The sequence below is a fragment of the Saimiri boliviensis genome, chromosome 9 (genome assembly GCF_048565385.1).
Source record: "Saimiri boliviensis isolate mSaiBol1 chromosome 9, mSaiBol1.pri, whole genome shotgun sequence".
Taxonomy (NCBI): Eukaryota; Metazoa; Chordata; class Mammalia; order Primates; family Cebidae; genus Saimiri; species Saimiri boliviensis.
The window spans coordinates 64516931-64534746 of record NC_133457.1 but is presented as its reverse complement, the minus strand read 5'-3'; the positions used below and the strand labels follow the sequence as shown (position 1 = coordinate 64534746).

At 41.8% G+C, this 17816-nt stretch overlaps 2 protein-coding genes across 2 annotated transcripts in view; one reads left to right on the top strand and one right to left on the bottom strand.

The window, feature by feature from the left end:
* CX3CR1 (C-X3-C motif chemokine receptor 1) overlaps nucleotides 1-17816 on the top strand; it is a 110798-nt gene that overhangs the window by 37027 nt on the left and 55955 nt on the right. The gene's annotated exons all lie outside the window — the stretch shown is intronic.
* CCR8 (C-C motif chemokine receptor 8) lies at nucleotides 1280-6335 on the bottom strand. The gene is made up of 2 exons (XM_003930884.3): nucleotides 6158-6335; nucleotides 1280-3543 (listed from the first exon to the last, which is right to left on the bottom strand). The coding sequence occupies exon 2, from the start codon at nucleotides 3527-3529 to the stop codon at nucleotides 2474-2476; it is 1056 nt and encodes a 351-aa protein (XP_003930933.2). The 5' UTR covers nucleotides 3530-3543; nucleotides 6158-6335; the 3' UTR covers nucleotides 1280-2473.

Genomic DNA, 17816 nt, shown 5'->3' with positions numbered 1-17816 from the left:
GTTGTCAAAGGTTACAAAGGCAAAGCCCCTTTTCTTGCCACTGCCTGTCTCAGTCATGACTTTAGTCACTTCAATTTTTCCATACTGTTCAAAATAATCTCTTAGGTGATGTTCTTCTTCATGTCTTCTTCTTCTTCTTTTTTTTTTTTTTTTTTTTTTTTTGAGACGGAGTTTCGCTCTTGTTACCCAGGCTGGAGTGCAATGGAGTGATCTCGGCTCACCGCAACCTCCGCCTCCTGGGTTCAGGCAATTCTCCTGCCTCAGCCTCCTGAGTAGCTGGGATTATAGGCATGCAACACCATGCCCAGCTAATTTTCTGTATTTTTTAGTAGAGACGGGGTTTCACCATGTTGACCAGGATGGTCTCGATCTTTTGACCTCGTGATCCACCCGCCTCGGCCTCCCAAAGTGCTGGGATTACAGGCTTGAGCCACCGCGCCCGGCCCCTCTTCATGTCTTCTTTAATGCCACCAACAAATAATCTTTTTCACACCTGATCTTTGAGAATCTTCTCTTGAGACAGCTCTCGTTTCCACAACTCTTGCATCCACCTTGTGTGGCCTTTCATTCGTGGCTGCCTCCACCTCCTCCATAGTGGCATATGTGACAAACCCAAAGCCCCTGGGGTGCTTGGTGTTTGGATCTCTCATTACCACACAGTCCCTGAGTGTTCCCCATTGCTCAAAATGGCTCCTCAGGCTCTCATCAGTTGTTTCAAAGTTCAACCCTCCAATGAAGAGCTTCCTCAGCTGTTCAGGCTCTTTAGGAGACTGACTTAGACATGATGGCAGGGAGAAGAGAGACTTTAGCCATACTTTTTCAGCAGCGTCCACAGGCAGAAAGGCTAATTTTTGTATTTTTAGTAGAGATGAGGTTTCGCCATATTGTGAGGTTGGTCTCAAACTCCTGACCTCAAGTGATCTGCCATCCTCAGCCTCCCAAACTGCTGGGATTAGGGATTACAGGGATGATCCACTGTGCCCAGCCAAATTTTTAAATAATTCTGTGCATGCAACAAAGTCTGTATATGTTGAATCATCAGAAAACAAAGGTGTCACTGCCTCAGCCACCCATGTAGAATATTTGTGATTGTTTGGCATCGTCATCTTTCCTGACTCTGAACTCATCTGAAGTATGCCATATATGTAGTTGCCAATACTTGGAGCACAATGACTAAAGAGATAGTTGTGCATGCCTGGCACAACCTCCGCCCTGTGGTTGTGTCTACAGATGATGTTGAACAAATGACTTTGAAGAATTCTGTATGCCAGGCAAAAAAAAAAGAAAAAAGGCTGATCTCCTTACACATGCAAAAAATATACTTACAGAGTCTGCAGTAGGCTGAAAGAAGTGGATATTGAGGTTTTTGACATAAATAACGAGGCTGCAGTTATTCATTCATTGACTAATGGTGAAATAGCTGAAATGGTTCTGAAGTAAAGTGATTCAGATATTAAGTTAATCATTGATCCTACTGATAAGCAATCATTTTATTACACTTACTTTCACATAAGTACTTAATAGTAAAAAATATGACACAGCATTAATAGTGAAAAAGCAATATGTTCATGGTAACTAAGCAGAAGTAGCATCAGCAGAATACCTGTATCAGCTGTTCACCCAACAGCAGTAAGCTTTCAGTCTCTACTTAGGATACTGAGTTTTGATTGAAAGGTTACTGTCCAATATATAGTTTTTATTTTTTTCCGTAGTTACATACCAATATATTTTATTTTATTTTTAATTTTAATTCCTTACATGAGAAGAAACACCAGACACAGTCGAGGGATCAGGAAGTGGGTCCTCCAGGGAGGATGAGGCATTCTGCTGGGTGGCTTTTAAATGTCTCCACTGGAGGCATCTGCCCCATCAACAGTGGTTTTTGTCTAGAAGTCTCTCTTTGATTTTATAAGCGGACATAACTTCTTGTTCTGTTATGAATGCATGCTGCTCTAGTCCTCCATAAGCCCGTCACATATTTTCACCATGTCATCTACAGGCACTTTTTTTGCAGTTAACAGCATCATCTTTATTGTCACTGTAAGCTCAGTCACCTTGATTCAGAACCACTTCAGCTGTTTCACCATCAGTCAATGCATGAACAACTGGAGCCTCAGCATTGATGTCAAAAGCTTCAATATCCACTTCTTCCAGCCTACTGACAGGCTCTGGGGGTATATTTTGCATATGTAAGGGGATCAGACTTTTTTTTTTTTTTTTTTTTTCTTGGCATACAGAATCCTTCAAAGTTACCACTTCTTCAGCATCATCAGTAAACACAATCACAGGCCCGAGGTTGTGCTGGGCATGCACAACTATGTCTTTAGTTGTTGTGTTCCAAGTGTTGGTAACAATATGTATGGCGTCCTTCATGCTGCACTTTTTTTTGGAAACCTTTCACACCCACACCTCTGCTCACTGTTACTAGCATGCCATTCAAGAAAACGTTTTTATATTTAGTCTTCACTGATCCTCACAAAATGTAGTCTGTGCTGGAGGAATGCTGCTGGCAGGATGATGACCTTTCACAGCTCTCCCTGGGTGTCTGTCTTCCTAGGCAGAAGAAGATATGGCTGCAACTTTTCTGAAATATTTCTGAGAGGTGTTTCTTGAATTTCTGTCCTATGAAAGCATAGATAACAGGGTTCACGCAGCAGTGAGTAAAGGAAATGACTTCTGTGACATGGGTGGCATAAATCAGTTGCTGGCTCATGACACATCCCCCCAAGAGGCGCATGCTGTGCAGGGAAGTGAGGAAAAGAACCATGTTGAATGGGACCCAGAAAAGTAAAGATGCAATGACCACAATGAGCACCAGCCTGGTGGCCTTGGTCTTGTTGTGGTTTTGACACCTCTTCAGCTGGTGCAGAATTTTAATGTAGCAGAATGTAAAGATGGTGAATGGGATCAACAAGCCTAAGATGTTCATTTCAAAGTTGGTGAAGATCTTCCACTTCAGAGTCTGTTGATTGTAAGATGAATCGCACTGTAGAACACCATCTTCAGAGGTCACTTGGTAAAACACTAGCAGTGGGATGGTAGCCATAATGGAGGTTAGCCATACTGCCAGGCTCAGGACTGTGCCCATCCTGATCGTCCTCACTTTTATGGCATACACGGCGTGGACAATGGCCAGGTACCTGTCCACACTCATGAGGGTGATGAAAAACATGCTGCTGAAGAAGCCAATGTAATAAAAGCCAGACACCACCTTGCACATTACAGTCCCAAACACCCACTCACCCAGCTGATAATAGGTCTGAAAGGGGAAGGAGAAGACAAAAAGCAGGTCAGACAGGGCCAGGTTTAAGAGGTATACATCTGTGATGCTCCTCAGCTTCTTGCACACCACGAGGACCAGGATAACCAGGCTGTTTCCCAGAAGACTGAATATAAACAGGAGGCAATAAAAGACAGCAAGGAGCAACTTGCCATTTCTCTGGATAGGTTCCCCATCACAGGGGCTTGAGAAGCTATCAGGGTAGTAGTAGTCGGTCATTGTCCCACTGGGCTCGAGTGTATAATCCATCTAGTCAGCAGGACCTGGTCACAGAGAAACATAAAAGACATTCACTCCTTAAAAACATTTTTATTTTTAAAAAATTAGGGGGGTGTTATGAACTGAATTGAGTTCTCCCCAAATTCAGATTCACAAGTGCTAAACCCCCAGTGTGAGCGTGACTATTTGGAGATAGGGCTTTTAAAGAAGCATTAAGGTTAAATGATAGGCCGGGCATGGTGGCTGATGCCTATAATCTCAGCACTTTGGGAAACTGAGGTGGGTGGATCGCCTGAGGTCAGAAGTTTGAGACCAGCCTGACCAACACGGTGAAACCCCATCTCTACTAAAAATACACACACACACAAAATTAGCTGGGCATGGTGGTAGGTGCCTGTAATCCCAGATACTTGGGAGGCTGAGGCAGGAGAATCACTTGAACCTGGGAGGCAGAGGTTGCAGTAAGCCGAGGTTACACCATTGCATTCCAACCTGGGCAACAAGAGCGAAACTGTGTCTTAAAAGTAAATAAATAATAAAAATTAGCCAGATGTGGTGGCAGGTGCCTGTAATCCCAGCTACTCAGGAGGCTGAGGCAAGAGAATTGCTTGAACCCAAGAGGCGGAGGTTGGGGTGAGCTGAGATCACACCACTGCACTCCAGCCTGGCTGACAGAATGAGACTCTGACTTAAAAAAAAAAGGTAAATGAAGTTATAAAGGCAGGGCCCTCGATGTTGCAGTGACTTATGCCTATAATCCTGGCACTTTGGGAGGCTGAGGTAGGTGAATCACTTGAGGCCAGGAGTTTGAGACAAGCTTGGCCAACATGGCAAAACCCTGTCTCTACTGAAATTACAAAAATTAGCCAGACATGGGAGCACACACCTGTAATCCCAGCTACCACGGGAGGCTGAGGCATGAGAATTGCTTGAACCCAGGAAACAGGCTGCAGCGAGCCGAGATCATGCCACTGTACTCCAGCCTGGGTGACAGAGTGAGACTCTGTCTCAAAAAAAAAAAAAAAAGAAAACAGAAACAAAAACAAAAAAGACAGGGCTCTGATCTGTTAGAACTAGTGTCCTTAATAGAAGAGAAAGAGACACAAGAAATTTCTCTCTCCTTGTGCACAGAAAAAAGACCATGTGAGGACACAGTAAGAAGGCTGAAATCAGCAAGCCAGGTAGAGAAACCTCACCAGAAACCAACCACGATGGCATCTTGGTCTTGGGACTTCCAGCCTTCAGAAGTATGTTAAACAACATTTTCTGTTGTTTCTATTGCATTTTGTTATGTAAACCCAAGTTAGTACAGAAGAGGTAGCTGAGATGAGAAAAACCAAAACTTACAAAGAAAATGTAAATACCTATAGCTCCGTCACCTAGAATTAGCAGCTGCTAACATATTGTCACAGTGCTTTGGGTTCTTTTTTTTCCCTTCCTTCCTTCTTTTTTTCTCCCTCCCTCCTTCCCTCTCTTCCTTTCTTCCATCCCTCTTTCCTTTTTTTTCTTTCTAATGCAATAGAGATTAAGCTAATGTTCCCTTTAACTACACAACTTATCCCCATACCCAGAAACAACCACTGAAACCAATTTGGTTTGTATCATTCCAAACAATTTCCCCCTGTACTTTTATATTTTATATATATATATATATATATATACACATATATATCTCCATAAATAATATATATTTTTGTGTGTTTACTTTTAACTTACATAAATGATATAACATTGTTTCTCCTTTTATATTTTGGTTATTGTTTTAGATATGTATCTGTATAATATTCCTCAGTTTATTCTTTTAATTGCTTTCCTAAACACCAGAAAAAAATTATAACAGGAAAATGATCCCAGCTATACTAGCAATGAAAATTACTAGCATTACTAGGAATAAACCTAATAAAAATGCAATTCAGTTACATAAAAATGATAAAACTTGAAAATTCTTCTCAAATTGATATATATATTTAATTTCAATCTAGACATATTTTCCCAAGGCATTTGTTTGCTTTACATTCAGATATCCGTATCTACTCTGCTACCTTTCTATAATTTGAAAGCACAAGCCAGCAAACAATTTTTTTTTTTTTTTTTTTTTTTTGAGACAGGGTCTCACTTTGTTGCCCAAGCTGGAGTGCAGTGGCTCTTCACAGGTGTGATCACAGTGTACTTTAGCCCCAAACTCCTGGCCTCAAGCAATCCTTCTGCCCCAGCCTCTTGAGTAGCTGGGACTACAGGCACACATCAGCAACTTCTTCAGTCATATGAAATTTGCTTGCTGGCTTCCTTCCTTAAGAACAGTACCCAGGTGTCCTTCAGTTACCTGATAGAAGCCCTGTACCCAGCACAAGGACAGATCTTCCCAGATGCCTGGTATCAAAAAGGATCTTTTCTTATCTACCTTCCCACTCTTGGAGTTTTCACTCTTTCCCAAAGGCCTCCAGAGAAAATGGCATAGCTTGCTCCCCTCAGCCAGAGCGTGGCAGCCACTGAGACACACGCATGTTTGTGGGCTCAGAGGAAATGCAAAGATAAAAAAGTTTTTTACCTCTTGTGCTAGACCTCTGAATTGGTGTTCCCTTTGCCTATCCCCTAAAGATAGAAAAATGCCCCTGCCTACTCATGCCCTTCTTCCCCAAGGATGCTTATAGCACATACCTTAGTGACAGCCTTTGTTCTAGAAGTTTCAGTGTTGCCAATTCCTTTTTCACAGTCCGTACCCTCATGTGTGAGTGCAGCTCAATGAACAGCAGCTTCTCTGGAGATGACAGAGCAGAGAAGGCAGTCTCTCTGGAGGGCTCCGCCCTCATGAAGGTTAAAGCCCTAATCCAGTAGGACTGGGGTCTTCTAGGTAGAGAACTACACACCAGAGCTTGCTTAAAAATAATAATGGAATTACAATTTCATTTTAATATCATTTTCAATTAAAAATTTTAATGGGCTATCTTTTTTTTTTTTTTTTCTTTTTCTTTTTTTTGAGATGGAGTTTCGCTCTTGTTACCCAGGCTGGAGTGCAATGGTGCGATCTGGGCTCACCACAACCTCCGCCTACTGGGTTCAGGCAATTCTCTTGCCTCAGCCTCCTGAGTAGCTGGGATTACAGGCATGCGCTACCATGCCCAGCTAATTTTTTGTATTTTTAGTAGAGACGGGGTTTCACCATGTTGACCAGGATGGTCTCGATCTCTTGACCTTGTGATCCACCCACCTCAGCCTCCCAAAGTGCTGGGATTACAGGCATGAGCCACTGTGCCCGGTTTAATGGACTATCTTTTGGAGGTTTTAAGTTTACAGAAAATCTAGGTAGATGGCCAGGCATGGTGGCTCACACCTGTAACCCCAGCGCTTTAGGAGGGGATTCCTCTGTGCCCTTCCTATCGCCTCCAAGTGCACAGAGGAACGGCCATGTGAGGACACAGGGAGAAGGTGGCTGTCTGCAAGTCAGGTAAACAGGCATCATTAGGAACCAAACATGTGGGCACCTTGGTCTTCTGGCCTCCAGAACTGTGAGAAAACACATTTCTGTTGTTTAAGCTGCCACACCTGTAGTACTTTGTTATGGAAGTCCTAGTAGACAAATACAGGGGTTAATGGGAATTTTCTGTGTTGTCTACCTAGATTTTCTTTTTCTTTTTTTGAGACAGAGTCTCACTCTGTCTCCCAGTTAATGTGCAGTGGCACAATTTCGGCTCACTGCAAACTCTGCCTCCCGGGTTCAAGCAATTCTTCTGCCTTAGCCTCTCAAGTAGCTGGGATTACGGGCGCCCACCACCATGCCTGGCTAATTTTTTTGTATTTTTAGTAGAGACGGGATTTTCTCTATGTTGGCCAGGGTGATCTCAAACTCCTGACTTCAGGTGATCCACCCACCTCGGCCTCCCAAAGTGCTGGGATTACAAGTGTGAGCCACCATGCCTGGCCATCTACCTAGATTTTCTGTAAACTTGAAACCTCTAAAAGACAGTCCATTAAAAATTTTAATTGAAAATGATATTAAAATAAAATTATAATTCCATTATTATTTTTAAGTTGTATAATTTATACCAGGACTGGCTTTCCTCCATGATATGCAGCGTATACAAATGTGTGTGTATGTTGTATGTGTGTATGTATATTCAAATTATAATCGTAGCAGTAATAGTTTCTGTTAAAGTGATGCCATTATTCACAAATTGTTCATTGAAAATATCATAATCATTATTAAAATTTCCCTCTTTTCATCCTATGGCAACAAGAATTATAATGTAATGGCTGTTGAACATATTTTCTTTAAATGAATATTGGGATGCGGGAGCATTCATGCCACCTCCATTCTATGTGTTAATGGTCATGCTGCCAATCACACTGCAACACACGCCATCAAAAGGGAGACCCCTGACTCAAGTCTGATCAATGAGAACTTTTCATCTCCTTGTCCACCGTGATAGGTTCAGAGAATCACACATTTTGATCTCAGAGAAGTTTGACCTTTGAAGCTCAGAGAAATTAGGTGACTTGCCTGTTGTCACCCAACTAGTAAACTGAAAGCTAGACTTCAAGTTCCATCCAAGAGATCACAATGCCCAAACTCTTAATTTCATCATGTTAAAATCGGCAAGTGTCAGGGCCTTTGGGTCGCAGTATGTGTTGAGTAAAAAATGGACGTAAGATCCAGAGATTAGCTCTTTTAGTAGGAATGCCCTTTGAAAATCTCTTTAAGTCAGTTTCCTCTAACCCAGGAAACTGAACATGAGTCCCAGAATTGTTGGAAGGAAACCACAGAAGTTCCAACTTCATCTCCAACCCACTCATTCCTGGAGGAATGCTGTAGAAATATCTGCTGGAGGCCTGGAACAGGCCTGTAATTCCAGCACTTTACGGGGCTGAGGCGGGAGTACTGCTTGAGCCTAGGAGTTCAAGACCAGACTAGTCAGCATAGCAAGACCCCATCTGACACAGTTTGGCTCTGTGTCCCCACACAAATCTCATCTTGAATTATAATCCTCATCATCCCCATGTGTCAAGGGCAGGACCAGGTGCAGGTAATTGGATCACGGGGGCAGTTTCTCCCATGCTGTTCTCGTGATAGTGCGTGAGTCTCACGAGATCTGATCTGATGGTTCTATAAACATCCAGCATTTCCCTGTCTGCACTCACTCCATCCTGCCGACCTGTGAAGAAGGTGCCTGCTTCTCCTTTGTCTTCTGCTATGATTGTAAGTTTATTGAGGCCTCCCCAGCATTGCAGAACTATGTATGGGTCAGTTGAACCTCTTTCCTTTATAAATTATCCAATCTCAGTCTTTCTTTATAGTAGTGTGACAATGGACTAATACATCGTCTCTACAAATTTTTTTCATAAAATTAGCCAGGCTTGGTGGCATGCCCTTGTAGTCCCAGCTACTTGGGAAGCTGAAGTGGGAGGATCACTTGAGTCCAGCAGTTTGAGGTGAGCTATGATCGCACCACTGACCTGTTTCTAAAGAAAAAATAAAAGGAAATATCTACTGGTACCTGAATTTATACCTTGGTAATCTCCCTCACCATCATTCATGTTTTGACGCAGTTTGGGGAAAACCCAGCTTTTTTATGAGACTGTTTTATGTGATAAGAAAAGATCAATGGTGAGCTAATGGAGAACTCAGGTCCCTCAGTGTGTGATGTTCCCCTCCCTGTGTCCATGTGTTCTCATTGTTCAACACCCACCTATGAGTGAGAACATGTGGTGTTTGATTTTCTGTTCTTGTGCCAGTTTGCTGAGAATGATGGTTTCCAGGTTCATCCATGTCCCTACAAAGGACACGAACTCATCGTTTTTGATGGCTGCATAATATTCCATGGTGTATATGTGCCACATTTTCCCTGTCCAGTCTATCATCGATGGGCATTTAGGTTGGTTCCAGGTCTTTGCTATTGTGAACAGTGCTGCAATGAACATTCATGTGCATGTGTCCTTATACTAGAATGATTTATAATCCTTTGGATATATACCCAGTAATGGGATTGCTGAGTCAAATGGAATTTCTATTTCTAGGTCCTTGAGGAATCACCACATTATCTTCCACAATGGTTGAACTAATTTACACTCCCACCAACAGTGTAAAAGCATTCCTATTTCTCCACATCCTCTCCAGCATCTGTTGCCTCCAGATTTTTTTTTTTTTTTTTTTTTTTTTGAGACGGAGTTTCACTCTTGTTACCCAGGCTAGAGTGCAATGGCGTGATCTCGGCTCACTGCAACCTCTGCCTCCTGGGTTCAGGCAATTCTTCTGTCTCAGCCTCCTGAGTAGCTGGGATTACAGGCACGTGCCACCATGCACAGCTAACTTTTTGTATTTTTAGTAGAGACGGGGTTTCACCTTGTTGACCAGGATGGTCTCGATCTCTTGACCTCGTGATCCACCCGCCTCGGCCTCCCAAAGTGCTGGGATTACAGGCTTGAGCCACCGCGCCCGGCGCCTCCAGATTTTTTAATGATTGCCATTCTAACTGGCGTGAGATGCTATCTCACTGTAGTGTTGATTTGCATTTCTCTAATGGCCAGTGATGATGAGCATTTTTTCATATGTTTGTTGGCCTCCTGTATGTCTTCTTTTGTAAAGTGTCTGTTCATATCCTTCGCCCACTTTTGAACGGGCTTGTTTGTTTTTTTCTTGTAAATCCGTTTTAGTTCTTTGTAAATTCTGGATATCAGCCCTTTGTCAGATGGGTAGATTGCAAAAATTTTTTCCCGTTCTGTTAATTCACACTAATGACTGTTTTTTTTGCTGTGCAGAAGCTGTGGAGTTTGATTAGGTCCCATTTGTCTGCTTTGGCTTTTGTTGCCAATGCTTTTGGTGTTTTGGTCATGAAGTCCTTGCCTACACCTATGTCCTGAATGGTTTTGCCTAGATTTTCTTCTAGGGTTTTTATGGTGTTAGGTCTTATGTTTAAGTCTTTAATCCATCTGGGGTTAATTTTAGTGTAAGGTGTCAGGAAGGGGTCCAGTTTCTGCTTTCTGCATATGGCTAACCAGTTTTCCCAACACCATTTATTAAACAGGAAATCCTTTCCCCATTGCCTGTTTTTGACAGGTTTGTCAAAGATCAGATGGTTGTAGATGTGTGGTGTTACCTCTGAGGCCTCTGTTCTGTTCCATTGGTCTATATCTCTGTTTTGGTACCAGTACCATGCTGTTTTGATTACTGTAGCCTTGTAGTATAGTTTGAAGTCCAGTAGTGTGATGCCTCCTGCTTTGTTCTTTTTGCTTAGAATTGACTTGGCTATGTGGGTGGCTCTCTTTTGGTTCCATATGAAGTTTAAGGTGTTTTTTTCCAGTTCTGTGAAGAAGGTCATTGGTAGCTTGATGGGGATAGCGTTGAATCTGTAAATTACTTTGGGCAGTATGGCCATTTTCACAATATTGATTCTTCCTAACCATGAACATGGAATGTTTCTCCATCTGTTTGTGTCCTCCTTATTTCATTGAGCAGTGGCTTGTAGTTCTCCTTGAAGAGGTCCTTTACTTTCCTTGTTAGTTGTATTCCTAGGTATTTTATTCTCTTTGTGACAATTGTGAATGGCAGTTCATTCTTGATTTGGCTCTCTTTAAGTCTGTTATTGTTGTATAGGAATGCTTGTGATTTTTGCACATTGATTTTGTATCCTGAGACTTTGCTGAAGTTGCTTATCAGTTTTAGGAGATTTTGGGCTGAGACGATGGGGTCTTCTAGATATACAATCATGTCATCTGCAAATAGAGACAATTTGACTTCCTCCTTTCCTATATGAATTCCCTTTATTTCTTTTTCTTGCCTGATTGCTCTGGCTAGAACTTTCAGTACTATATTGAATAGGAGTGGTGAGAGAGGGCATCCTTGTCTAGTACCAGAATTCAAAGGGAATGCTTCCAGTTTTTGCCCATTCAGTATGATATTGGCTGTTGGTTTGTCGTAAATAGCTATTATTATTTTGAGATACGTTCCATCAATACCTAGTTTATTGAGGGTTTTTAGCATAAAGGGCTGTTGAATTTTGTCAAAGGCCTTCTCTGCATCAGTTGAGATAATCATGTGGTTTTGGTCTTTGGTTCTGTTTATGTGGTGAATTATGTTTATAGACTTGCGTATGTTGAACCAGCCTTGCATCCCCGGGATGAATCCTGCTTGATCATGGTGGATAAGCTTTTTGATGTGCTGTTGCAATCAGCTTGCCAGTATTTTATTGAAGATTTTTGCATCTATGTTCATCATAGATATTGGCCTGAAGTTTTCTTTTCTTGTTGAGTCTCTGCTGGGTTTTGGTATCAGGATAATATTGGTCTCATAAAATGATTTGGGAAGAACTCCCTCTTTTTGGATTGTTTGGAATAGTTTCAGAAGGAATGGTACCAGCTCCTCTTTGTATGTCTGGTAGAATTTGGCTTTGAACCCATCTGGACCTGGGCTTTTTTTGGGTCGTAGGCTCTTAATTGCTGCCTCAGCTTCAGACCTTGTTATTGGTCTATTCAGAGTTTCGACTTCTTCCTGGTTTAGGCTTTGGAGGATGCAAGTGTCCAGGAATTTATCCATTTCTTCCAGGTTTACTAGTTTATGTGCATAGAGTTGTTTGTAATAATCTCTGATGATGTTTTGTATTTCTGTGGAATCTGTGGTGATATCCCCTTTATTGTTTTTTATTGCATCTACTTGATTCTTCTCTCTTTTCTTCTTTATTAATCTGGCTAGTGGTCTGTCTATTTTGTTGATCTTTTCAAAAAAACAGCTCCTGGATTTGTTGATTTTTTGAAGGTTTTTTTTGTGTCTCTATCTCATTCAGTTCTGCTCTGATCTTAGTTATTTCTTGTCTTCTGCTAGGTTTTGAGTTTTTTTGGTCTTGCTCCTCTAGCTCTTTCAATTTTGACAATAGGGTGTCAATTTTGGATCTCTCCTTGCTTCTCATGTGGACATTTATTGCTATATATTTTCCTCTAGAGACAGCTTTAAATCCAGAGACAGTTTTAATCCCAGAGATTCTGGTATGTTGTGTCTTTGTTCTTGTTGGTTTCAAAGAATATCTTTATTTCTGCCTTCATTTCACTGTTTATCCAGTCAACATTCAAGAGCCAGTTGTTCAGTTTCCGTGAAGCCGTGTGGTTCTGAGTTAGTTTCTGCATTCTGAGTTCTAACTTGATTGCACTGTGGTCTGAGAGACTGTTTTTTATGATTTCTGTTATTTTGCATTTGCTGAGGAGTGATTTACTTCCAATTATGTGGTCAATTTTAGAGTAGGTACGATGTGGTGCTGAGAAGAATGTATATTTTGTGGATTTGGGGTGGAGAGTTCTGTAAATGTCTATTAGGTTTGCTTGTTCCAGGTCTGAGTTCAAGTCCTGGATATCCTTGTTAATTTTCTGTCTCATCGATCTGTCTAATATTGACAATGGGGTATTAAAGTATCCCACTATTATTGTTTGGGAGTCTAAGTCTCTTTGTAAGTCATTAAGAACTTGCCTTATATATCTGGGTGCTCCTGTATTGGGTGCGTATATATTTAGGATCATTAGCTCTTTTTGTTGCATTGATCCATTTACCATTATGTAATGGCCTTCTTTGTCCCTTTTGATCTTTGTTGGTTTAAAGTCTATTTTATCAGAGATAAGAATCGCAGCTCCTGCTTTTTTTTTGCTCTCCATTTGCTTGGTAAATCTTTCTCCATCCCTTTATTTTGAGGCTTTGTGTATCCTTGCATGTGAGATGGGTTTCCTGGATACAGCACACCAATGGATTTTGGCTTTTTATCCAATTTGCCAGTCTGTGTCTTTTGATTGGGGCATTTAGCCCATTTACATTTAGGGTTAATATTGTTATGTGTGAATTTGATCCTGCCATTTTCATGCTAGCTGGCTGTTTTGCCCATTAGTTGATGCAGTTTCTTCATTGTGTTGATGCTTTTTACCATTTGGTAAGTTTTTGGAGTGGTTGGTACTGGTTGTTCCTTTCTATGTTTAGTGCTTTTTTCAGGAGCTCTCATAAAGCAGACCTGGTGGTGATGAAATCTCTGAGTACTTGCTTGTTCGCAAAGGAATTTATTTTTCCTTCCCTTATGAAGCTTAGTTTGGCTGGATATGAAATTCTGGGTTGAACGTTCTTTTCTTTAAGGATTTTGAATATTGGCCCCCACTCTCTTCTGGCTTGTAGGGTTTCTGCTGCGAGATCTGCTGTGAGTCTGATGGGCTTCCTTTTGTGGGTAACCCGACCTCTCTCTCTGGCTGCCCTTAGCATTTTCTCCTTCATTTCAACCCTGGTGAATCTGATGATTATGTGCCTTGGGGTTGCTCTTCTTGAGGAATATCTTTGTAGTGTTCTCTGTATTTCCTGGACTTGAATATTGGCCTGCCTTGCTAGGTTGGGGAAGTTTTCCTGGATGATATCCTGAAGAGTATTTTCCAGCTTGGATTCATTCTCTCTGTCACATTCGGGTACACCTATCAAACATAGATTAGGTCTTTTCATATAGTCCCATATTTCTTAGAGACTTTGTTCATTCCTTTTTACCGTTTTTTCCCTAATCTTGCCTTCTCGTTTTATTTCATTGAGTTGATCTTTGACTTCTGATATCCTTTCTTCTGCTTGGTCAATCGGCTGTTGAAACTTGTGCATGCTTTGCAAAGTTCTCGTGTTTTTCAGCTCCATCAATTCACTTATATTCCTCTATAAGTTGTCTATTCTCATTAGCATTTCATCAAACCTTTTTTGAAGGTTCTTAGTTTCTTCGCATTGTGTTAGAACATGTTCTTTTAGCTCACAGAAGTTTCTTGTTATGCACCTTCTGAAGCCTAATTCTGTCAATTCATCACACTCATTCTCCCTCCAGCCTTGTTCCCTTGCTGGTGAGGAGTTGTGATCCCTTGGAGAAGGAGAGGCATTCTGGTTTTGGGTGCTTTCATCCTTTTTGCACTGGTTTCTTCCCACCTTTGTGGATTTATCCACCTGTCATCTTTGTAGTTGTTGACTTTCAGATTGGGTCTCTGAGTGGACGTCCAGTTTGTTGATGATGAAGTTATTTCCTTCTGTTTCTTAGTTTTCCTTCTAACAGTCTGGCCCCTCTGCTGTAGGTCTGCTGAGGTCCACTCCAGGCCCTGCTTGCCTGGGGATCACCTTCAGCGGCTGCAGAACAGTAAGGGTTACTGCCAGTTTCTTCTGCTGCTATCTTTGTCCCAGAAGGATACCCACCAAATGTCAGTCTAAGCTCTCCTTTATGAGGTGACTCTTTGGATATACAGGGAGCAGGGAGCTGCTTGATGAGACAGACTGTCCTTTATAGGAGCTCAAGTGCTGAACTGTGAGCTCCATTGTTCATTTAGAGCTGCTGGGCAGGTACGTTTAAGTCTACTGCAGCAGAACTCATAACCGCCCCCGCTTTTTTCCCCCTGGTGCTCTGTCCTAGGTAGTTAGGGCTTTATTTATGAGTTTCTGTTGTGCTGCTGCCTTTTTTTCAGGGCTGCCCTGCCCAGCGAGGAGGCAGCCTAGTCACTGTCTGCCTGTAGAGGCTTTGCTGAGCTGCTGTGGGCTCTGCCCAGCTGGCCTGTGAACTTCCCTGCAGTCCTGTTTATACAGGTATAGTTAGAGCTCCCTTGGCAAAGCTAGCCCACCTCTGTAGTGGCAGACTCTCTCTGTAATGTTGGGTTGCGTTAGCAATGGCAGGCTGCCTCAACAATGGCAAACTACCTCCATAGTGGTGGACTGCCTCTGCAATGGTGGATGCCCCTCTCCCACAGAGCTGGACCTTCTGGGTTCAGCTGTGCTTGCTGTGAATCTCTCAACCCAGAGCATTTCCAATTGCTGTTTTTTTTGTGGGGGGGTGGGACCAGCTGAGCCTGATCTCCTGGCTCCCTGCCTCAGAGCCTTTTTTTTTAGTTGAACAGTAGACTCTCTCCCAGGTGTTCCAGTCGCCTGTTGAAAAGGCGCAGGGATCTGTGTGATTTCCCGTGGGGCAACCCACTGTGCCAGCTGAAACAACAGCACTGAGATTCGTGGCATTTTTTTGCCCAGGAATCTCCTGGCCTGGCTCCCTGTTTCAATTCCCTTTTTAATCAGATGAATGGGTGACTCTGCCTTCCTGGATCACCAGCTAAAACAGTGCCCAGACCCATGTATTTTGTTCGGAGAACTGCTGCCCAGGACGGCGGCAAAGCAGCCACACCAGCCAAACCAGCCACGATGGTGACCCATGGGGCTCCTCCACCTGGGAATCTCCTGGTCTGTGGGCAATAAAAATCTGTCTAGAAATGCAGTGTCTACTAACCCTCTGTGCTTTCATTGGGAGCTGCAATCCTGAACTGCTCCTAATCAGCCATCTTAGATCCAACCCCCCTAAATTCAGTTTTACTAGGTCTCTCCAAAGGTTCAAAAGACTATATTTCATGTCAAAGGGAAAAGGAAACTAGCAGCATATTTGACCCCCTTTTCCCCAAAATAAAGAGAAAGAAAAGACTGTATTTAAATACACCCTAAGTGTAAATGTAGAAATTACTACTATCACAGATACTTGTCATAGAGTATTAAGGTAGAAAATGACCTCAGATCATCTAGCTGATCTCTCTCTCTCTCTCCCTTCCTTTCAAAGTGGTAATATTTAAGTCCAGAGAGGCTAACTGACTCATCCAAAATCACACAGTAATTTAGAGGTAGAGCCAGAGCCAGAACTCAGGTCTTCTGAAGCACTGCTAGGGGTGCTTTTCTTACTGCACCACATTAAAAATTCTCATGCAATAGCATTAAAAAGAGTTTTGGATAAGACTAGAGGAAGCCTTTCTGTATTTTCTATAGTTTTCAACCGTAAGTCAGTCCCTCATTGATTTGTAGGGTGAAAACGCATTTGCTTAACAAAAAGTGCTAGACAAACCCAGAGTTTAAGAAAAGCTTGTATGTTATTAATAGTAAAGCCAGTTTATCAGGAAAGCTTTTGCCGTCTATATAATTTAATTTCCCACATAGATGACAAAAAAAAAAGCGTAGCAAGAAACAGATTTTTTTTTTTTAACTACTATTTATTTCCTTCATATGAGTAGTCAGGACAACTGTCAGCATGCAAAAAAGGATATAGCATTTTCAGGAAATTCATACTACCTTTTAGAATTGATTAGATCTCTTAGCGGTTTTTGGTTTGTTTTTTGTTGTTGTTGTTGTTGTTTGTTTGTTTGTTTGTTTTGATACAGAGTCTTGCTCTGTTACCAAGGCTGGAGTGCAGCAGCATGGTCTTGACTCACTGCAGCCTCCACCTCCCAGGTTCAAGTGATTCTCCTGCCTCAGCCTCAAGAGTGGCTGGGGCTGCAGGCGCATGCCACCATGCCTCACTAAATCTCTTAGCCCTTTGATGGTGCTTTATTCCCCGAATTTATCTTCTACAAACATGCTCAGCACCTTTTTTCCAAGGCTACAAGCACTTAAGTGCATAGCATATTCTCAGAACTGATTTGCCATTAGAAGGTATAAAAAGATTAAATTATATGATTTCCCCACTTAAGGAGCTTAGCAATCATGGCACTTTTATCACAGAAGTTCTGGGAGGTAATGGTCCTCTGAAGAATGATGAATAATGAAAGAAAAAAGTATCATTGTGAAAACTATGTAGAAACCCAGAGAAATCTTTATGATTAAGGTGGCACGTATACTATGACTGTCTCTTTGTGAAGCCTGGATGAGTGTGGGCACGTCTAGAATGAAACAGGCAGAAGTTAAAATAATATTATATAGGGTTATTCCTTTTTATTCTCAAAGTTTTCTTTAATAAAGACATGCCATTATTTCAATTACAAGTTTTTAAGAAATAGAAAATTGCTATCAAGAACTAATTCAAAGCAGAGACATTTTCTTTTTGTGAATGATTTATTGATTAAATTATAGATTAATTTACTAAGCCTCACTTGTAATTCTCACCCATTGACTTGCAAAAAGCACCTGCATTGCAAAAATAGTACAAAAGGAAGCCTGAGTTTATCATTATAAAGTTGGGGAGAAAAAAAGAAAAAAACTATGAGGCCAAAGCAGTGCTAAGCCTCCAGAACCCATGGCCTCTCCAAGTCTATCTTACTTTCAGTACCTGGGCCACATGAAGAACTCTTAAGGGGATACTAGGAAGATTCCACCCCTCCCCGAGGAAAAATGCTCCCAAGTTAAGGGTAAACATAGAATGTCAAGACACTTTTCTTTTTCACTCCTGATAATATTCACCCTGTTCCTTGCATAGAAGAGCGGTGTGTGAAATACTATTTTATTCTTCCTTTTATTCTCCATCTTGTTACAAGACCAAATGCATTTATTACTGTGACAGAGGAATACATGAGGGGCTTCAGGAGCAAAAAGGACTGCTGATTCTGC